The following is a 23,333-nucleotide window of genomic DNA, read 5'->3' on the forward strand; positions in this document are numbered from 1 at the left end:
TGTCATCTGTGTATTGGGTCAGTGTGTCATCTGTGTATTGGATCAGTGTGTCATCTGTGTATTGGGTCAGTGTGTCATCTGTGTATTGGGTCAGTGTGTCATCTGTGTATTGGGTCAGTGTGTGATCTGTGTATTGGATCAGTGTGTCATCTGTGTATTGGATCAGTGGTATCTGTGTATTGGGTCAATGTGTCATCTGTGTATTGGGTCAGTGTCATCAGTGTATTGGGTCAGTGTGTCATCTGTGTATTGGGTCAGTGTGTCATCTGTGTATTGGGTCAGTGTGTGATCTGTGTATTGGGTCAGTGTGTCATCTGTGTATTGGATCAGTGGTATCTGTGTATTGGGTCAGTGTCATCAGTGTATTGGGTCAGTGTGTCATCTGTGTATTGGATCAGTGGTATCTGTGTATTGGGTCAGTGTGTCATCAGTGTATTGGGTTAGTGTGTCATCTGTGTATTGGGTCAGTGTGTCATCAGTGTATTGGGTCAGTGTGTCATCTGTGTATTGGGTCAGTGTGTCATCTGTGTATTGGATCAGTGTGTCATCAGTGTATTGGGTCAGTGTGTCATCTGTGTATTGGGTCAGCGTGTCATCTGTGTATTGGGTCAGCGTGTCATCAGTGTATTGGGTCAGTGTGTCATCTGTGTATTGGGTCAGTGTGTCATCAGTGTATTGGGTCAGTGTGTCATCTGTGTATTGGGTCAGTGTGTCATCTGTGTATTGGGTCAGTGTGTCATCAGTGTATTGGGTCAGTGTGTCATCTGTGTATTGGATCAGTGTGTCATCAGTGTATTGGGTCAGTGTGTCATCAGTGTATTGGGTCAGTGTGTCATCAGTGTATTGGGTCAGTGTGTCATCAGTGTATTGGGTCAGTGTGTCATCAGTGTATTGGGTCAGTGTGTCATCTGTGTATTGGGTCAGTGTGTCATCTGTGTATTGGGTCAGTGTGTCATCTGTGTATTGGGTCAGTGTGTCATCAGTGTATTGGGTCAGTGTGTCATCAGTGTATTGGGTCAGTGTGTCATCTGTGTATTGGGTCAGTGTGTCATCTGTGTATTGGATCAGTGTGTCATCTGTGTATTGGATCAGTGTGTCATCTGTGTATTGGGTCAGTGTGTCATCTGTGTATTGGATCAGTGGTATCTGTGTATTGGGTCAGTGTGTCATCTGTGTATTGGATCAGTGGTATCTGTGTATTGGGTCAGTGTGTCATCTGTGTATTGGGTCAGTGTGTCATCTGTGTATTGGGTCAGTGTGTCATCAGTGTATTGGGTCAGTGTCATCAGTGTAATGGGTCAGTGTGTCATCTGTGTATTGGATCAGTGATATCTGTGTATTGGGTCAGTGTGTCATCTGTGTATTGGGTCAGTGTGTCATCTGTGTATTGGGTCAGTGTGTCATCTGTGTATTGGGTCAGTGTGTCATCAGTGTATTGGGTCAGTGTCATCAGTGTATTGGATCAGTGTGTCATCTGTGTATTGGATCAGTGGTATCTGTGTATTGGGTCAGAGTGTCATCTGTGTATTGGGTCAGTGTGTCATCAGTGTATTGGTCAGTGTGTCATCTGTGTATTGAGTCAGTGTGTCATCTGTGTATTCGATCAGTGTGTCGTCAGTGTGTCATCAGTGTATTGGGTCAGTGTCATCAGTGTATTGGGTCAGTGTGTCATCTGTGTATTGGATCAGTGTGTCATCTGTGTATTGGATCAGTGTGTCATCTGTGTATTGGATCAGTGTGTCATCTGTGTATTGGTCAGTGTGTCATCTGTGTATTGGGTCAGTGTGTCATCTGTGTATTGGGTCAGTGTGTCATCTGTGTATTGGTCAGTGTGTCATCTGTGTATTGGGTCAGTGTGTCATCTGTGTATTGGGTCAGTGTGTCATCTGTGTATTGGGTCAGTGTGTCATCTGTGTATTGGGTCAGTGTGTCATCTGTGTATTGGATCAGTGTGTCATCTGTGTATTGGGTCAGTGTGTCATCAGTGTATTGAGTCAGTGTCATCTGTGTATTGGGTCAGTGTGTCATCTGTGTATTGGGTCAGTGTGTCATCTGTGTATTGGGTCAGTGTGTGATCTGTGTATTGGATCAGTGTGTCATCTGTGTATTGGATCAGTGGTATCTGTGTATTGGGTCAATGTGTCATCTGTGTATTGGGTCAGTGTCATCAGTGTATTGGGTCAGTGTGTCATCTGTGTATTGGGTCAGTGTGTCATCTGTGTATTGGGTCAGTGTGTGATCTGTGTATTGGGTCAGTGTGTCATCTGTGTATTGGATCAGTGGTATCTGTGTATTGGGTCAGTGTCATCAGTGTATTGGGTCAGTGTGTCATCTGTGTATTGGATCAGTGGTATCTGTGTATTGGGTCAGTGTGTCATCAGTGTATTGGGTTAGTGTGTCATCTGTGTATTGGGTCAGTGTGTCATCAGTGTATTGGGTCAGTGTGTCATCTGTGTATTGGGTCAGTGTGTCATCTGTGTATTGGATCAGTGTGTCATCTGTGTATTGGGTCAGTGTGTCATCAGTGTATTGGGTCAGTGTGTCATCTGTGTATTGGGTCAGTGTGTCATCTGTGTATTGGGTCAGTGTGTCATCAGTGTATTGGGTCAGTGTGTCATCTGTGTATTGGATCAGTGTGTCATCAGTGTATTGGGTCAGTGTGTCATCAGTGTATTGGGTCAGTGTGTCATCAGTGTATTGGGTCAGTGTGTCATCTGTGTATTGGGTCAGTGTGTCATCTGTGTATTGGGTCAGTGTGGCATCTGTGTATTGGGTCAGTGTGTCATCAGTGTATTGGTCAGTGTGTCATCTGTGTATTGAGTCAGTGTGTCATCTGTGTATTCGATCAGTGTGACGTCAGTGTGTCATCAGTGTATTGGGTCAGTGTCATCAGTGTATTGGGTCAGTGTGTCATCTGTGTATTGGATCAGTGGTATCTGTGTATTGGGTCAGTGTGTCATCAGTGTATTGGGTCAGTGTGTCATCAGTGTATTGGGTCAGTGTGTCATCAGTGTATTGGGTCAGTGTGTCATCAGTGTATTGGGTCAATGTGTCATCAGTGTATTGGGTCAGTGTGTCATCAGTGTATTGGGTCAATGTGTCATCAGTGTATTGGGTCAGTGTGTCATCAGTGTATTGGGTCAGTGTGTCATCAGTGTATTGGGTCAGTGTGTCATCAGTGTATTGGGTCTCAGTGAATCATCTGCGTATTGGATCAGTGTGTCATCTGTGTATTGGATCAGTGTGTCATCTGTGTATTGGGTCAGTGTGTCATCTGTGTATTGGATCAGTGTGTCATCTGTGCATTGGATCAGTGTGTCATCTGTGTATTGGGTCAGTGTGTCATCTGTGTATTGGGTCAGTGTGTCATCTGTGTATTGGATCAGTGTGTCATCAGTGTATTGGGTCAGTGTGTCATCTGTGTATTGGGTCAGTGTGTCCTCTGTGTATTGGTCAGTGTGTCATCTGTGTATTGGATCAGTGTGTCATCTGTGTATTGGGTCAGTGTGTCCTCTGTGTATTGGGTCAGTGTGTCATCAGTGTATTGGGTCAGTGTGTCATCAGTGTATTGGGTCAGTGTGTCCTCTGTGTATTGGGTCAGTGTGTCATCAGTGTATTGGGTCAGTGTGTCATCAGTGTATTGGGTCAGTGTGTCATCAGTGTATTGGGTCAGTGTGTCATCAGTGTATTGGGTCAGTGTGTCATCAGTGTATTGGGTCAGTGTGTCATCAGTGTATTGGGTCAGTGTGTCATCTGTGTATTGGGTCAGTGTGTCCTCTGTGTATTGGTCAGTGTGTCATCTGTGTATTGGATCAGTGTGTCATCTGTGTATTGGGTCAGTGTGTCATCTGTGTATTGGGTCAGTGTGTCATCAGTGTATTGGGTTAGTGTGTCATCAGTGTATTGGATCAGTGTGTCATCAGTGTATTGGGTCAGTGTGTCATCAGTGTATTGGGTCAGTGTGTCATCAGTGTATTGGGTCAGTGTGTCATCTGTGTATTGGGTCAGTGTGTCATCTGTGTATTGGGTCAGTGTGTCCTCTGTGTATTGGGTCAGTGTGTCATCTGTGTATTGGATCAGTGGTATCTGGGTATTGGGTCAGTGTGTCCTCTGTGTATTGGGTCAGTGTGTCATCTGTGTATTGGGTCAGTGTGTCCTCTGTGTATTGGTCAGTGTGTCATCTGTGTATTGGATCAGTGTGTCATCTGTGTATTGGGTCAGTGTGTCCTCTGTGTATTGGGTCAGTGTGTCCTCTGTGTATTGGGTCAGTGTGTCATCAGTGTATTGGATCAGTGTGTCATCAGTGTATTGGGTCAGTGTGTCATCAGTGTATTGGGTCAGTGTGTCATCTGTGTATTGGGTCAGTGTGTCATCTGTGTATTGGGTCAGTGTGTCATCTGTGTATTGGGTCAGTGTGTCCTCTGTGTATTGGGTCAGTGTGTCCTCTGTGTATTGGGTCAGTGTGTCCTCTGTGTATTGGGTCAGTGTGTCCTCTGTGTATTGGGTCAGTGTGTCCTCTGTGTATTGGGTCAGTGTGTCCTCTGTGTATTGGGTCAGTGTGTCCTCTGTGTATTGGGTCAGTGTGTCTTCTGTGTTTTCCACGGATGGACCATGAAATAAGTAAATTACAAAGCTTCTCCTATAATTTGTATTGTTAAACATGTACAGCACACGGATGTCATCCTATTGCTGTACGTGTTTTTCATGGACCCATAGACTTGTATTGGTACTTATCATCCGTGCTGCCGGAAAAAAACGGATATGTCTCCATGTTTTTTGCATTGAATACACAGTACTTGAAAAAAGATGGAAATGTGAATAACACCATAGATTATAATGGGTACATGTGGTATTTGTGAAAATAAAGGATACAACACAGATGTGTGAATGAGGCCAGATTTAGCATATCATGGAAAGACCCGACTTTTATGTACATTGCACAATGTATAAGCAAGCAATGTTCATTTATTTGCACATATAAATGATTCAGTGAATGGTGAACCAGCAGTTTTGGCCACGTCATTTCATTGCTTAACCTATTTACATTGCACAGTTATGTTAGACAATGGGACATAAGCGTTTGAATCACTTTATTTTAATGAACTTCAATGAGCTGAGTGAAGAATTAGTTTAATCAAATGTTAGAATATGATAATAATTGATGGATTTCCAGATAATCCTAGGGAATGCTCAAGAGAAATTGTCTTGAAAAGTATCTCATAATTTTACACAAATTTTGGACATGTGGCACAGCAATAGAGAGTGGATGGATAGTTGAGGATCATATTTCTAGAGAGAGAGAGATATGTGTGTGTATGTGTATATATATATATATATATATATATATATATATATATAATATATGTATACTCACCTTTGGTCTTAGGGGTACTTTGCACGCTGCGACATCGCTACTGCGATATCGTCGGGGTCAAATCAAAAGTGACGCACATCCGGCGCCGGTAACGACGTCGCAACGTGTAAAGCCTAGATGCGCCGATAAATGATCGCAAAAGCGTCGAAAATCGGTGATCTGTGTAATGTCGGTCATTTTCAGAATGTCGCACCAATAGGAGATACGATGTTGTTCCTCGTTCCTGCGGCAGCACACATCACTGTGTGTGAAGGCGCAGGAGCGAGGAACATCTCCTTACCTGCCTCCACCGGCTATGCGGAAGGAAGGAGACGGGCGGGATGTTTAAGTCCTGCTCATCTCCGCCCCTCTGCTTCTATTGGCCGCCTGCCGTGTGACGTCGCTGTGACGCCGCACGACCCGCCTCCTTAGGAAGGAGGCGGGGCGCCGGCTAGAGCGACGTCACAGGGCAGGTGAGTGCGTGTGAAACTGCCGTAGCGATAATTTTCGCTACGGCAGCTATCTCAATATATCGCATGTGCGACGGGGGCGGGTACTATCGCGCTCGGCATCGCTAGCCGATGCTAGCGATGTCGCAACGTACAAAGTACCCCTTAGTGTTTTACTTTCCATTTATTGTTTTCATTGTTCCAATGGGCCATGTCTTTTTTTCCTAGGGCTGTACCCTCCCAGAGCCAAGCTGATTATACAGAGACAACTGTCCTTGCTCTCTGATAATGAACAAGCGGATATTTTTGAAAAAGTCCAGGTTGGGATCCTACATCGCTTTAACTTCTTATAGCCTTCCATTAAGTAGTAATCCATTGTATATCATTTTTGTGGTTCTGTGGTAACCATATCTATGTATTCTGTTGTCAGAAAATGAAAGCGACCAGTGACCAGGAGGAGAACGAGCTTGTCATACTTCACCTAAGACAATTGTGTGAGACCAAGCAGAAAACCCATCTTCATATTGGAGAGATGCAGACGGTAAATGGTGCTCATTTGGATAAAGCATCTTGCACTCATATTGGGTGATATCTACAACATATGAATAGGAAGGTATAAATAAGTAGATATTCATCAACATCAAGCTAAAATGGAACTCCGGACAATAAGCGTAAATTCACACAAGCGTTTTTTTCTGTCTATCGTTCATGCCACAAACTGGTTCAATGTTGGCCAGTGTGTTAGTGCACACAGACTATTTTCTATAAAGACTTCAGCAGGCGATAGTTTAGTCCAGTTTACGGTACAAAATATTTAATGTAAATGCAGACAGCTCCTGAACCCATGCTCTGAGGATGAGCACATGGCGCTTCTGCAGACAGCTCCTGCACCCATACTCTGAGGATGGGCACATGGCGCTTATGCAGACAGCTCCTGCACCCATACTCTGAGGATGGGCACATGGCGCTTATGCAGACAGCTCCTGCACCCATACTCTGAGGATGAGCACATGGCACTTTACACTGTAATAGTCACATCTGTATTTTGCAGACATGACAGGTCCATCTGAGCTTAGTCTTACTGAGGCTCATTTGGCTTAGTTTTATGTGGCAATTTTCAACTTATCTTCTTTCTCTATTTGGTATTTTGATGGGTATTCCCATCTCGTACATTTATTGCATTTCCACGGTACAGCACATTCTGGTCCCATAAATTGAACTTGCATCTTTCTCAAGAACGGAGCCCTTAAGAAAACTGCTGCTGTTAGTGGAGGGCTGGCCGTTATTCCCATTCTTTGGTATGGGGATTCTGTCCACGTCTGCAGTGACAGTAGGATACAATGAGGCCGCATTCTCGAAAGATGCAGGTCTCGTTATTGGAACCTGCATTTGATATCCATTTATGACATATTATGAGGATATGCAATGAATGTAGGAGTTTGGAATATCAATTTAGGTTCTTGCTAATTTTCACTTTTACTGTAAGGAAAATCTGACCCTCCTGATGAGCTTGTGCCTTTACACAGCCGCTAAATTGAGCACACTGAGCCGGAGTGACTTGTGCCAAATTTATTAGATGGGCTATGCCTAATAATAAACTTGTTGCATTTTTAACCTTCTTAACGACAATAAAATCCTCGCCTGCTTTGATCAGCAGCGACATTTTACTGGCTGAGTGTACACAAGACACGGCATGCTCGTCTTAAGTGTGCGCACTGTTTTTGTTGGTCGTATTAGTCTTTTGAGGATGATGGCTGCTGTGCACAGACGGCGTTCCTTCCATTCATCCTTGCAGTGTAGTGCTATAATTCTGCCTATGGCTTCACAGCTTGGCTAATATCACACTTCATTAAATATGAGCTCAGGACATGATCCGTGAAGAGGAAGGGTCGGGTCTGCCTCTTGGTTTGTGAATATTGGACGAAGCATTTAACAATTTAAACATTTGTTATTGGATCAAACCAAATTAGTGTCAGAGTTTTGCTCCCAGCAAGTGTTTGTGGCCGGACAAAGAATCAGAGGCTTCTGCTTAATAAGAAACTACAAAAGAAGATGGTTTTCAACTTATTCTTATAGGGCATTTACGGCTCTAAAATGTATTCCTATAATTATAAAATAAAATGGAATGAGTTTAGCAAGTTTGCTTTACGTTTCATGCTGTAATTAAGCCAAGTTCACGGCCCAGTGACCAGATCCAGTCACTGACCCATTCATCTGAGATTGCAGATATTTATGCTCCAGACACGCCATTCAGATGTATGGATGCATCTTTTTTTGTGTGAACTCTTGTATGTGCGCACTTTGGCAATGCTTTTGCGTTTATTTTTAATAGCTACTTTTGAGACAGCAGAAGCTGAGATTTCAGAAATTTCATGCATGCACTTGTTTTTTTTTTCCCCTGAATGAGTTGGGAAACTACAGCATTTTTTTAAATCTGCAGTATGCCAATCCGCTGCGGATTTGTCGTGAAATTTGCCGTGGTTATTTGTCGGATTTGCCGCGGATTTCTCCAAAATCCGCAGTACAGTGAGTCCCCAGCCATTTCTATGTCATTTTTGAAGTTTTGTGCCCATGCTGCAATTTGTTCCGCAGCAGAAATAGTGTGGATTTCACTGCGGAAAAATTTGCAGCAAGTCAATTATTCATGCGGATTTACCTGCGGATTTTGCCAATGCAAGTGAATGTGAGGTCAAAAATCCGCAACAAAGCAGGTCTGTTGCCACAGGGTGTTTTTCCTGCGTTTTCGGTGCATATGTGCAATGATAAAAATCCGCACCAAATTCCGCACCAAAAAAGCTCCAAAGTTTTAGTGCGATTTTTCTGGGAGATACTGCAGATTTTGCTGCAGAAAAATCCGCACAATCTTTGTCCGTGGGCACATAGCCTAAGTGTTTTTGTAAAGTTTTTTTCACTGAAAGATAGCAATAAGAAAGTGCAAAATGGCTGTAAAAATGCAAACATGTATTTTTGGTGTGTAAAACTAACTTTATTAAATATGTACTGTAGACAAATGACACATATAACCTGTAGTGATGAGCAAGCACTACCATGCTCGAGTGCTCGGTACTAGTGATGAGCGAGCACTACCATGGTCGGGTGCTCGGTACTAGTGATGAGCGAGCACTACCATGGTCGGGTGCTCGGTACTAGTGATGAGCGAGCACTACCATGTTCGGGTGCTCGGTACTAGTGATGAGCGAGCACTACTATGCTCAGGTGCCCGGTACTAGTGATGAGTGAGCACTACCATGCTCGGAGGCCCAGTACTAGTGATTAGCAAGCACTACCATGGTCGGGTGCTCGGTACTACTGATGAACGAGCACTACCATGTTCGGGTGCTCGGTACTAGTGATGAGCGAGCACTACCATGCTCGGGTGCTTGGTACTAGTGATGAGCGAGCACTACTATGCTCAGGTGCCCGGTACTAGTGATGAGTGAGCACTACCATGCTAGGGGGCACAGTACTAGTGATTAGCGTGCACTACCATAGTCGGGTGCTCGGTACTAGTGATTAGCGTGCATCTACCATGCTCGGGTGCTCGGTACTAGTGATGAGCGAGCACTGCCATGCTCAGGTGCCCGGTACTAGTGATGAGTGAGCACTACCATGCTCGGAGGCCCAGTACTAGTGATTAGCAGGCACTACCATGGTCGGGTGCTCGGTACTACTGATGAACGAGCACTAACATGTTCGGGTGCTCGGTACTAGTGATGAACGAGCACTACCATGTTCGGGTGCTCGGTACTAGTGATGAGCGAGCACTACTATGCTCAGGTGCCCGGTACTAGTGATGAGTGAGCACTACCATGTTCGGAGGCCCAGTACTAGTGATTAGCAAGCACTACCATGGTCGGGTGCTCGGTACTACTGATGAACGAGCACTACCATGTTCGGGTGCTCGGTACTAGTGATGAGCGAGCACTACCATGCTCGGGTGCTTGGTACTAGTGATGAGCGAGCACTACTATGCTCAGGTGCCCGGTACTAGTGATGAACGAGCACTACCATGTTCAGGTGCACGGTACTAGTGATGAGCGAGCACTACTATGCTCAGGTGCCCGGTACTAGTGATGAGTGAGCACTACCATGCTCGGAGGCCCAGTACTAGTGATTAGCAAGCACTACCATGGTCGGGTGCTCGGTACTACTGATGAACGAGCACTACCATGTTCGGGTGCTCGGTACTAGTGATGAGCGAGCACTACCATGCTCGGGTGCTTGGTACTAGTGATGAGCGAGCACTACTATGCTCAGGTGCCCGGTACTAGTGATGAGTGAGCACTACCATGCTAGGGGGCACAGTACTAGTGATTAGTGAGCACTACCATAGTCGGGTGCTCGGTACTAGTGATTAGCGTGCATCTACCATGCTCGGGTGCTCGGTACTAGTGATGAGCGAGCACTGCCATGCTCACGTGCCCTGTACTAGTGATGAGCGAGCACTACCATGCTAGGGGGCCCAGAACTAGTGATTAGCGAGCATCTACCAGAAGATTTATAGAAAAATGCTCAAGTTTCCCGTTTACTTCCATTACACTCGAGTATTTGAGTCGCACCCGTCCGAGCATCAAACTGCTCTTTACGAGTACCAAGCATCTGAGCATGGTAGTGCTGACTAATCACTAGTACCGAGCATAGTAGTGCTCATTCATCACTAGTACCGAGCACCCGAGCATGGCAGTGCTCCCTCATCACTAGTGTCTAGCATCCGAGCATGGTACTGCTCTCTCATCACTAGTACTGAGCACCCGAGCATGGTATGGCTCACTCATCACTAGTACCGAGCAGCCGAGCATGGTATTGCTCTCTCATCACTAGTACTGAGCACCCGAGCATGGTATGGCTCACTCATCACTAGTACCGAGCAGCCGAGCATGGTAGTGCTAGCTCATCAGTATTACTGAGTACCTGAGCATGGTAGTGCTCACTCATCACTAGTACCGAGCACCCGAGCATGGTAGTGCTAGCTCATCAGTATTACTGAGTACCTGAGCATGGTAATGCTCACTCATCACTAGTACCGAGCAGCCGAGCATGGTAGTGCTCTTTCATCACTAGTACTGAACACCCGAGCATGGTAGTGCTCCCTCATCACTAGTACCGAGCATGGTAGTGCTCGCTCATCACTAGTAATGAGCACCCGAGCATGGTAGTGCTCGCTCATCACTAGTACCGAGCACCCGAGCATGGTAATGCTCGCTCATCACTAGTAAGGAGCACCCGAGCATGGTAGTGCTCCCTCATCACTAGTACCGAGCACCCAAACATGGTAGTGCTGGCTCATCAGTAGTACCGAGCACCCGAGCATGGTAGTGCTCCCTCATCACTAGTACCGAGTACCCGAGCATGGTAGTGCTCCCTCATCACTAGTACCGAGCACCCAAACATGGTACTGCTCGCTCATCACTAGTAACGAGCACCCGAGCATGGTAGTGCTCCCTCATCACTAGTACCGAGTACCCGAGCATGGTAGTGCTGGCTCATCAGTAGTACCGAGCACCCGAGCATGGTAGTGCTCCCTCATCACTAGTACCGAGTACCCGAGCATGGTAGTGCTCCCTCATCACTAGTACCGAGCACCCAAACATGGTACTGCTCCCTCATCACTAGTACCGAGTACCCGAGCATGGTAGTGCTCCCTCATCACTAGTACCGAGTACCCGAGCATGGTAGTGCTGGCTAATCAGTAGTACTGAGTACCTGAGTATGGTAGTGCTCGCTCATCACTAGTACTGAGCACTCGAGCATGGTACTGCTCATCACTAATAACCTGCAACAAAAACACAGCAAAATTGCAGCAAAGCCAGCTTTTTGTAAGCAGATTCTTTACTGTCAAGAGAGCAGGTTTTGCCTGCAGAAAAAAACGCTGCAAAAATACATGTGTGAACATAGCCTAATTGAGTAAACCTACTTATGTGACTACTTCTACATGCACAAAAAATATCTATGTAGCTAAACATGAAAGATATTAATAACCTAATAGTTAAGCCTTTATATAACGTGATTCTTCAAAATGATTATTTTTTTGCATTTCTGTTTAGACTATAGTAACTTTATGTTCTTGCTTTCAGAGCCTGTCCAGCAGCTCAATCCCGGAGAACTCTGCCCCTAGTGGGCGCTTCAAGCTCGATATTTTGAAGAACAAGGCAAAGAAATCCTTGACCAGTTCTCTAGAAAACATCTTCTCAAGGGTACGGGTGAAAGAACCAGGATCACGTTATATATTGCTTTAGTTACTTTTTAGGAATAGTATTTTTATATAGATGACAGATAATTACCTTGTTAATTATATTGCAAGATTATTATTGGCATTGAGATAACCCTTCATAAAAAAGAAACAAATCTTATTTTTTTACTTTAGAGAACAGCTTTATTTGTAATTCTTTATATTATTAGCATGGCAATTATTGATGTCTGCAGATAAAAAGGGAAGCTTCTACATAAATGATAACTAAATGTTTGGAAACTTCACAAGGAGCACAATCGGATTACTGCAAGGCCTGATAGTTCAGCTCAATATTCAATAGTATAGAATAATATAATGTATAGGTATATTTTATAGTTAAAAATAAAAAAACACAGCCAAAAGATTGTGATAATTACACATATGATGGTCTGTATACTGCCTGCAATGGAGAAGCCCAAGAGATATGGCTGAAGCAACATGCCAAATCACATCAAGATTAATAAAAAGAAATAGAGGCAAAATAGAGAAGACAGTTAACCGGTTTCCTTTCCCTTGCTTTCTATCATTTATCCTCCTGAAAAAATAGGGAAAAAGAAAATCCAAGTGCAATGGGTAAAATGATGAAAAATGATGAAAAAAAACACTGTCCCGTCATTGGTTTTTAGGCTTTGTTGATGTTCATTGTGTGATAAAAGTGACCTGGCAGCATGATTTTTCAAGTCAGCATATTTACACAAAGTTCTAAGGATTTTTTTATTTCAGTATTTAAAAGAAATTCCGACCGTTTGTAAAAAATTATTTTTTTAGCACTTTTTTTATAAGGCCTTTTATTTTGCACGCTGAACTGATGTTTTTAGTGATATCATTTGGGAGCACATGCAGTGTTTCATATTTTTTTTGTTTTATATTTCTGGTATATGCAGTGACTGGAAAAATGGCAATTTTGGTGTTTTTGATTCTTTTCTTTAAACATTTAATGCTAAATATGTTTCTGTTGTTTATTTTGCATTTCTTTATTTGTTATCTGAGAAAAGATGGTGGTTTAAACATATTTTTGTGAGGTTTTTAAATTTTTTTCTAATACTTTTTTTATTTTTATCTTTTTGTCTCCTTAGTGGGACTTTGACCTATCATTTGATTAGATTATTTATTACGCTGTATAATCTTTTGTTTATTTTGTTTTTATTCATTTTTAGCTGGATTTTTTTTAATTTTTTTTAATCTGTAAAAAAGGGATGATTTAACATATTTTTGTGAGTTTTTTTATATAGATTTTGTTTTTAAACTTTATTAATTTTTACTTTATTTGCCCCGTTAGTGGGACTTTGACCTGCGATAATTTGATTTGATTTTTTTTATATGCTATAGTATATAATTAAATAGACCTTCTATGAAGCCACACTGTGCAGACACGTTGCAGGACTAATATGGCTGTCATTGGGGCCTTCTGCAGGCTTCTGGCTAACATACAAACCTATCAGCACCTGGCAATTGCATTATACGGTGCCATTGGGTGCTTGCTGTCAGTGATCTAAATAATTAAACAGCAGCAATTGGAGCTAGCTCCAGTCGCTGCTGTTACAGGTTGATGCCAGATGTATAATACAGCCAGCATTTGGCAGGTATGGTGCGGGCTCAGTTACTGAGTTCGCACAATACACTTTCTGCCCCTATATGACAAAATTATGTAGTATGGTTCCAAATAAGTTAAAGGGAAAAGTGACATTAATATAGAGAAAAAAATAAGAAGAAAATGAGTATAAAAGAATAGAAAAGAGCAGGCGGTGACAGCATGCTTGCCCTATTATAACCTCAGTCACACACGGTACCATATGCGGATTTTTCTACACCTTGAACTTGTTTTCTTTGTATCATCAGTAGATAGATGGACAGTATGTGGGTGTTTATGGTCTATCTAATGAGACTAAAATACATTCATGGTGTCTCTTCACAGGGGGCAAATCGAATGAGGGGCCGACTGGGCAGTATGGACAGCTCCGATCGCTGCAACAGCTTTGCTTCTGACAAGGTACCTGATCTTGAGATGTTTATAGACCGATGGTGCGGAGTGTGATAATAACAGCCCACGCTCGGGCTCTGCATGCTTTGTGATCACAGGATGTAGATGTCACCATGCTAGCTTTTTATATTCTAGCAAGAATGAAAGAGAATAGCTAAGTGTTATGTGCCCGGTATACAGTGACTTGTGGCACTTCGGTAACACTTTCCTCCCCAGAGGCAGTGCTGTATACAGCCATATACACAGCCCTTCATGCCTCCATCACCCCATGTGATAGACACAACATCAGCAGGATTCTGTTGTTCGAGGGCCGAGCTACCAGCCGCCATTATAATAGCATGTTTTCCAGGATATTATACTGACAGCACAGGAAACTTGTGTCCAGGAAACTAGCATGAGACAAGAAGAAAAGCCAGAAGGGCTTTATTATTCACTGCACAGCCAGAAGCGTTCGCCCCTCCATGAGAGCACTTTGGGATCGCAGAGCGTTTTCTACTTTTTTGCCCGGCTTTTCACTCTGGTTTGTGGAGTGCAGTGCCTGTTTTCTGGAAGAGATCAGGAGTAATATTGTGAAGAGCTGAGATCTGTCCTGTCTTACCTTAGGACGGCTCGCCAGGAGATTCTCCGCCCGCCACGCCACCATCCTCTCCTGTGTCATCCTCTTGCCAATCGTTTCCAGAAGAAGATCCGGACTCGCCCCAGTTTCGCAGACGGGCTCACACTTTTAGTCACCCTACATCAAGTGCCAAAAAAAGGATAACCTTTCCTGATGCAAAGTCACCAAACAGCAAGTCACCCCTCCAGAGGCAGCACTCCGTAGCCTGCGATGGGGGGCAGAGCAGGTCAGTTACATCTGTGTATTATAATGTGCATTATCTTAATTGAAAGCTCTTTATTTAGCTATCCACAGCCTATCCAAGTATTCAGTTTACCGCTGTGTCCTCCATATCGGTAGTCTATGTCCTACACATTGCATGTGTGCTGCATGATTAGTGAATGGATTTTATGTTATAATGCAGCAGTATCTCAGTAAATGGACTTTTATTTACATTTGACAGCAGCTTTTACTATATAAACAGTTTATACGTTGTTACATAGATCTATTAGATCTGATAAGCCTAATGTGCTTACTTTTAAAAATCTATGTCAGAATGGCAGTATAATCCTTTTTGATAGTTTTCCTGCATGATAGAAGTCCAGCTATCAGGATTATTCGGCCATTTTGACAAGGATTTTCAAAGTAATTAAAAGTACACCAGCCTCATCTGGTCTAAGATCCATGTTTAACTCTATGTGCACTTTGTATGTATTATGAAATCTGATAATACACCTGCTTTAAAGCCTGCTTTACATGTTGCAATTTCGCATACGATATCGTATGCGATTTGCAACGCCCCCATCGTATGTGCAGCACGTTCAATTTGTTGAACGTGCTGCATAAACGATTAACCCCCGTCACACGTACTTACCTTCCATACAACCTCGATGTGGGCGGCGAACATCCACTTCCTGGAGTGGGAGGGACGATCGACGTCACGCGGCAGCTGGCAAATAGAAGCGGAGGGGCGGAGCTGAGCGGGACGTAAACATCCCGCCCACCTCCTTCCTTCCACATTGTGGGCCGGGAGCCACAGGTCGCAGGTAAGATTTGTTCATCGTTCCCGGGGTGTCACACACTGCGATGTGCGCTACCCCGGGAACGTTGAACAATCTGACGTTCAATTCTAGAGAAATGAACGATGTGCATGCGATGAACGTTTTAACGTTCGCCGTTGGCAGAGGCCTCTGCCAAATGCCTCTGACAGCAGCTTATCTCCTGGTGAACAAAAGGATCGCCCATTGGAAATCCAATGGGCCAGATCGTTCTCTCCCAGCATCATCTGTCGGGGATAAGTCGAGTTCCCTAGACACATTAGACTGTTTAGCCTAATATTTACAGGTGCCTAAAGGCTCCATGGTTTAGGTGCAAGTGATCCTTCTGGACTCCCTATAGTTATGCCCTGGACATGCACATCTAGATGTATCCATAAGGTATATTCAGGATGTACTATTCTATATATTTAAAGGGATTCCTGTAAAATAGGATTATACTGAATATATTGCTAAAATGAGAGACCGTTCAGAGAATCCCTTTATTCATTCTGCATTGTACAGTCATTCTGATATATTTTTTTCTATTTCAGTGCATTACTGCTTAGAATTGTATATTAATAATTTACCCTTCGTTTTCATATTAGTCACGTCCTGGATTCTAAAACTCAGGAATGTATTACCATAATGATCGCTTTTAAAGTTCATAGCAAATACATCATTATGGCTTTCGTATGGCATGTTTATTTTAAGTTTTACATTTTTGTAGCATTTTGGGCACTTGTAGTTTCCCTGCTAATATTGTTTTCTGACACTCAGCCCTGTTCCCATTGTCCGACGTGTCCGCACTGAGAGCGAGCCTTCGTCCTCCAGTCTCCCTTCATCCTTTTCTACCCCTTCTTTCCTGAAACATTTTTACCAGGGTTCAGGGAGACGTCCGACACAGTCTGAAAGTGATGTACTCAAGAGGTGAGAGACAGCGGGCTGCTTTCCATACACCTCCTGCACTTTTGTGTATGTCTAGTCACAGCAGCTCGCTTGCCATGGGGAATTAACCCAATTTTGGACTCTGGCAGGGGGCAATCTGCTTCCGTATCTTCTGGTAATTACCTTAATTGGCCTCTTAAAATGGTAAAATGTTCAGCTGTGCATGAGATAATGCTGTATAAGCTGTGGCAGACACAGTGTGCATACGTAGTGTATAAGTCATCACAGGCAGAGCAGAGCTGTGTTATGCGCCTGCAGACTCAGCTCTGCTATGCTCACTTCTAGCTTTTATACATGATGTAGGCATATGTCAAGATATTCTCAGCTGTATACCTCTGACCTGTCCATCTGCCCCAATGCCCTCAACATGTGCCAATAAATTGTGTTTTTGGCCTGCGCTGGGCACCAGTACCTGCATACCTTATTTTTTCTGTGTAGGAAAGCATCGTCATCATCGCTTTCCAATGCAGAAATACACTGTAAAAAATACATTGTATGTTCTAAACCAGGGATGAGTAACCTGCGGCATTCCAGCTGTTGTGAAATGAATGCTCCCAGCATGTGCCGACAGTCTGCGTGTCACACTAGGTACAGGGAAGTACCAAGGGAGCAGCGAAAGGTAAGGGAAGGGCACCCCTTTGTCTAGGGAAGGGGTGAGACTGTACCCCTGACGAAACATACTGCTGGTCCCTGGGGTCCCTCACTGCCCTAAATAGGTTCTGCATCTATGCGCCGAGCAGGATAACCGACCCTAGGTATCCTTAGTGCTGGGCCCTAACTAGGGAATGGGAGGGATGAGCTCTTCGTCAATCCTACTAAATGCTGAAGGAAGACACGGCGAGGACACACGGGAGGGCAAATGCTTGAATTGCTTATCCACGGATGACTTAGGTAGAAGTTCAGCAAAGCTTCAGCAACGATACCACAGAGGAGTAGAAACCACCTGCTTGCAACCAAGGCTTGAATGAACTGAATAATATGATCAGCACCAGTCAATGAAAGGAAGGGGTATTTAAGCACCAAGAGAATGCTGATGATCAGCAGCTGGATGGGAGGGTGAGCTCCTGCTGAGTCCTAAAGGGGAAGAGATGAAAATTCAGCAGGAAAGCAACCCAGTACAATGAACGCTAACAGCAGGAACAATAGAAAGTCAGGGAGCATTCTGTGCAGCCTAACGGTGTCATCTATTGCCAGAAACCACATGACTGTCTGTCTATCACCCATGACACACCTGTGATACTGCGTCAGTCAGGTAATTTTGGGAGTTGTAGTTTCACACCATCTGGTGTCCTGTAGCTTGCTGATCCCTACTTCATGCAGAGGCATGTGTCAGACATATATACGCTGGGAAATATCTACTGCTGACATTGAGCAGAGTCTAATATGACAGAATTACACTCTAGAAAACACACTTCAAGCACGTCAGTGCACAGCCTTCATTAGTACCATGAACATTTCACCATTGTCTACTGTACAGCAGTACTAATAAGTGACTAATTTTGCATGACTCTGAGTAATTGGAATATTTCTTATTATATGGTAAAGGGAATCTATCAGTCGATTCTTGTTGCCCAAACCACAGGCAGCATGAATCAGAACCCGACTCTGGCAAAACAGCCTGTAAAGCCATCCAGGTAATATAGGAATGGCTGAGACTAGTCCGGCGCTGCTCCCAGCGCTGCTCCAGGAGACTAACAGGTCTTTACCCACATACTGTGTACACACGAGAGAGACCTGTCAATCACATGGAGCTGTGGGGCTGGACTAGACCTTTTCTTCCTATAGGCCATGGCCGGGTTTTCAAACTGGTTTCTCTGAAGTACTGGAACAATAGAGAAGACTACCTGCCTGCAATCATGCTGCCCGTGGTTTTTGTGGTATGAATCGACTGACAGGTTCCGCTTAAACATGTACATATGGCTGGCTCAGTGATAATCTATGTGTTGGATGCTGGCTTCTCCGTGTTATATCCTCGTCTGTTAGCGCTATCCTGTACTGTACTGTATGTATTGTACTTATTATTCCTATACAAGTTTTCAAGCATAAAATCTCATGTTGATGTGTGAGCCACGAACTATTGAGAAAATGAAAACAGAAACACTTTGTACAGGTCATATATTTACTGTAGACGAAAACTAGGCTTCCTTACATTTTTGTAGATTTTTGCAACACAATGTGAGCGACTTTACAAATAAATACTTTGCTAGAAAATGTGTCCTTTTATAAGCATGTATATATATATATATATATATATATATATATATATATATATATATAACAGAGATTTTTATTCTTGACCAAAGATACTAATTATGAAATTTTATTAAAATGGGAAGATTTTTCAAGTTTTTGTAACATATTTTGTAGTATAAGGCGTGGCATAGTTTTGCGGAAAATGAGTGTGGTTTACCGGAATGGCCTAACTTAGGGTTGATTCTTTAGGACATGCCAGTCTTAATAAAGGGGCATGATGGGGTAAGAGGTGCACAATACATCTTCTTAGTGGCATGCGCCTCGCCAAAAATGCTGCTCCAGTCGTAGACTGTAGTAATATTATGCCAAAGTAGCATATCTTGTGAAGAATTCAGCAGGCGGGTGCCGCCACTCTCCATGCTGCCCATGGTCCATCAACATTGCTGGAGCTGGATATGACAGTCGTGAAAACTCCAAAGGGTGCAAAATGTTTGACCAACTTCGCAAAGTGATTTACACCAGAAAAGTTGCGAAGTTGCCACATTTTTGTATTACGGCCAGTTCATCAAAGTGATTTACAACCAAAATGTTGCCTCGAATTTCTTGCAAAAAGTAAATGATGTCATGTCTAAAGATGCATCAAATCTATAATGATAATATCAAAAAGCAAGATGCAGTATTAGGCTTCTTTCACACATCAAAATATATCTAGAAACCCTTAAAACATCATTTTATTATAAAATTTAAAAACATCCAAAATGAACACTATAGAACCTAAAGTGCACAGGTGGAGAAGGGAGGAGGGTAAAGGATAAAGTAACCCCTAAATATAAACCTCCCTCCTGTCCACTACCTCACGCGGGGGTTGGCACCCTAAAAGCACGATATGGCGCCCCCACTCACCGCCGGCTATCCTTAGCCTGCCCTAGTTATCCCTAGCGGCAGGTATGAAAGGTGCTCAAAAACTCATAAAGTGCATAAGTGCGGATAGCTAATGAGGTATAAAAAGAGGATCATGTAAATCAATTGGCCTTAGAGGTTAGGCGAGGATGCGCCAGAAAACGTGGAGGGGACCTTAATAGCTGTCTCCTAACCACTCCCTACCTCAAGCGGGGGTCGGCACCCTGAATACACGATAACATATGGCGCCCCCACACCACGAAGGCTGCCCCTAAACAGTCCCTTATTGCATCCTATCAGACAATATGCATACAAATATAAAGTGCCTGTGCTGTGGGCCTAAAGTGCATAGTGATAAATAACGATAAGGAGGCACTTATACTAGGATGCAATAATAATTTTACAGCAGCATTTTAAACCATAAAGTGCATGTGCTTATTCAAAGATGCAGGGGACTAAGAAAGGGGTGTACTCATCACTGATACATGATCCAATTGTCGCCTTTGGTTGCCTCAACGCGTTTCTCCCTCCAGGGTCATCAGGAGGCCTGATATTCAACGTGACAGACAGATGTAAAGATGAGCAGATGAGAAAAGGGGCCTGATGCCAGCAGCTCCCTTTTAAACTGAACCAGGTACCTCTGGGCCCACCCCCTCCCAGCCCCACCCCCCCATCCAATCACCCCCCATAGATATAGATAATATACCCAAATGTCCATGATTCATCCATCAGCATGTTTATCAGCATTTGGTGCCACAAATGCGTTACTCACACGCCTCGTGGTGACCAATGTAATCCTCCCTCCGGCCAATTCAGGCATGTGGAGGCCGTTTGCGTTCCAGGGTGAACCGCATCACATGACCGGGACCGCATCACATGACCGGAAGTGACGCTACGATATCCAGCATCAAACCGGAAGTGATGCGGTAACATCCGCGATCATGTGACCGGTGCTTGCCTTCCAGTCTGGAACGCACCACCATGTTAATAACTGGTGCAATAGGGGCTGAGAACCCCCCTTCCTCTCCTCCAAACCACTGCAGAGTTTATAAACCAGGGCATCAGTCATCCCTCATCCATATAGACGACCATACACGGACAATAGATAAACAAAGCATACAAATGTATACATAGATAGTTTCTGTCCCTTCATCAATTATTCCAATATTTCATTATGGTTTAATTATTTACTGATTAAGGTCTCAAAAAATGAGGCACTAATATTCTTGTGTTGGAGAAGATGTCATTTAGTCATGTGGACAAATAAAACAAAAAATACCCTTAATGTAACACAAGGGAAAAATATTGGTCGGGAGTAGGAAAAACAGGGTGGAGGGGGGGGGGGAGGGGGGATGGGGAAGGGGAGGGCTCGCCGTACCAGGCATCACATATATATATCAAAAATGCACAAAAATGTCATTTAATGCAAAGTATTTACCTCCCAGTTGCGGGATACAGACCAGTATGACCATCATAAACCAACAAAGTAGCACTCCTGGGCTTAAAGGAAAGAAACATACGATAATTGCTCATTAAGCCCCCCAGGGTGTACCGACTCCATCCTGAAGATCCACTCACACTCCTTTCTCAGGAGGATCCTGTCATGATCACCCCCCCTAGGGTTCTTTTTTACCACCTCTAGTACACGGAAGGATAACTGATGGATATCCCCTCCATGATGTCCATTCATGTGTCTCCCTAGCGGCGTGTCCCGCTGGTTGCGGACATCACCCAGGTGTTCCCCAACTCTCCTACGTAGTTCCCTCTTAGTCTTCCCTACGTAGTCTAGGGGGCATGAACAGGTGGCCACATATATCACCCCTGTGGTCTTGCAGTTACAGAAACTCCTCAGAAAAAATTCTTTGCCATTTTTGGCACTGATCACAGACTTTGAGGGTTTCATGGAGCCACAGTATATACAGTCACCGCATCTGAAAAAACCACAGAGACCTCTATTGAGCCAAGTGCCCACAGGTTGTGGTCTTGTATACCAACTGTGAACCAATCTGTCCCTGATCGATCTACCTCTCCTATATGTAACACTCGGTTTCTGGGATATCATCCCCCTCAAATCTGGATCCAGCGTGAGTACATCCCAGTGTTTTCTCAGGACTCCTAGCACCCGCTCATTCTGGCAATCAAAGGTGCCAATTAATCTGGTGATATCCTCATTGCATTTATCCCTATTGCCACATCTATGCAGGAGTGCTGCCCTGTCCTGTTTCTCTGCAAAATCACGGGCTGTATGTAGAATCTTGACAGGGTAGCCTCTATCCAGGAAGCGTCGGGTCATGTCCCTAGCCTGTGTCCTAAAGTTCGTCATGGTGGAGCAATTTCTCCTCAGGCGCAAATATTGGCCCTTCGGGATACCCATCTTTAAGGGAGTCGGGTGGTGGCTATCCCATCGAAGTAGATTATTTGTCGCAGTAGGTTTGCGATAAGTTCGAGTGGAAAGACCACCATCCCGCTCCTTCAGTATAGTAACGTCCAGAAATGGCAATTCATTAGCATTAATCTCAAATGTGAAATGGAGCCCCAAATCATTGACGTTAAGCTGTTCTACAAATTTTTCAAACAGAGCACTCGTCCCTGACCACAAAACAAAAACGTTGTCAATAAATCTAGTCCATAAAATAATATGTGTCTGCCACCAATGGTCCTCATCAGTAAATACGACGGTTTCTTCCCACCAGCCCAGGAAGAGGTTAGCATACGAGGGAGCACAAGGGCTCCCCATAGCTGTCCCCCTGAGCTGGTGGAAGTACTTACCGTCGAACTTAAAGACATTATGATACAGCAAAAATTTAAGGAGACTCAGAAGGAACCGAGTATGACTGGAGCATTCAATATTTCTGGTGTTTAGATAATACTCAACAGCTCTAAGCCCCAAGTCATGTGGTATATTACTATACAGTGCCTCCACATCAATGGAGGCCAAGAATACCTCCTCCCCTACAACAATGCCATCAATTTTGCCCAACAGGTCTGCAGTATCCCTTGTGTAGGAAGGGAGTGAGATGACAAATGGACGGAGAATCTCGTCAATATAGATACCACTGTTTTGTATATATGAATCGACTCCAGATATTATAGGACGCCCCTTAAGTACATCAAGACCCTTATGAACCTTGGGTAAGGCATAGAAAGTAGGTAGCATCGGGGAAACAGGCTTCAAGAAATCAAATTCACTGTTTGATAGTAAATCACCTTCCCTGGCCTCCTCAAGGATCGCTACAAGGGCTGACTCAAAATCATTCATGGGGTTAGAGGGGAGAACCGCATAGATGTTTCTATCCCCCAAAATGCGCTGACACATCCCCAGATATTTTTCATGGTCCATAATTACAAGGTTTCCACCTTTATCAGATGGTTTCAGTACGAGGTTATCATTTTTCTCCAGTTCCTTGAGGAACTGGAGAAAAAAGAAAGAAAAAAAAAAAAAAAAAAAAAAAAAAATGATAACCTCGTACTGAAACCATCTGATAAAGGTGGAAACCTTGTAATTATGGACCATGAAAAATATCTGGGGATGTGTCAGCGCATTTTGGGGGATAGAAACATCTATGCGGTTCTCCCCTCTAACCCCATGAATGATTTTGAGTCAGCCCTTGTAGCGATCCTTGAGGAGGCCAGGGAAGGTGATTTACTATC

General features: G+C 43.9%; 1 protein-coding gene across 3 annotated transcripts in view; it reads left to right on the plus strand.

Moving 5' to 3' along the window:
* Positions 1-23,333, plus strand: part of TBC1D4 (TBC1 domain family member 4) — a 193,571-nt gene that overhangs the window by 133,083 nt on the left and 37,155 nt on the right. For 2 of the 3 annotated variants that reach the window (XM_075336810.1, XM_075336812.1), the window contains exons 6-11: positions 6,031-6,122; positions 6,233-6,343; positions 11,877-11,996; positions 13,947-14,021; positions 14,616-14,854; positions 16,422-16,571. In XM_075336810.1, the coding sequence (XP_075192925.1) occupies positions 6,031-6,122; positions 6,233-6,343; positions 11,877-11,996; positions 13,947-14,021; positions 14,616-14,854; positions 16,422-16,571 (787 nt within the window). The remainder of the gene's footprint in view (positions 1-6,030; positions 6,123-6,232; positions 6,344-11,876; positions 11,997-13,946; positions 14,022-14,615; positions 14,855-16,421; positions 16,572-23,333) is intronic. The other variant, XM_075336811.1, reaches the window with a different exon arrangement.

Source organism: Anomaloglossus baeobatrachus, chromosome 2 (assembly GCF_048569485.1).
Source record: "Anomaloglossus baeobatrachus isolate aAnoBae1 chromosome 2, aAnoBae1.hap1, whole genome shotgun sequence".
In the NCBI taxonomy this organism is placed as follows: domain Eukaryota; kingdom Metazoa; phylum Chordata; class Amphibia; order Anura; family Aromobatidae; genus Anomaloglossus; species Anomaloglossus baeobatrachus.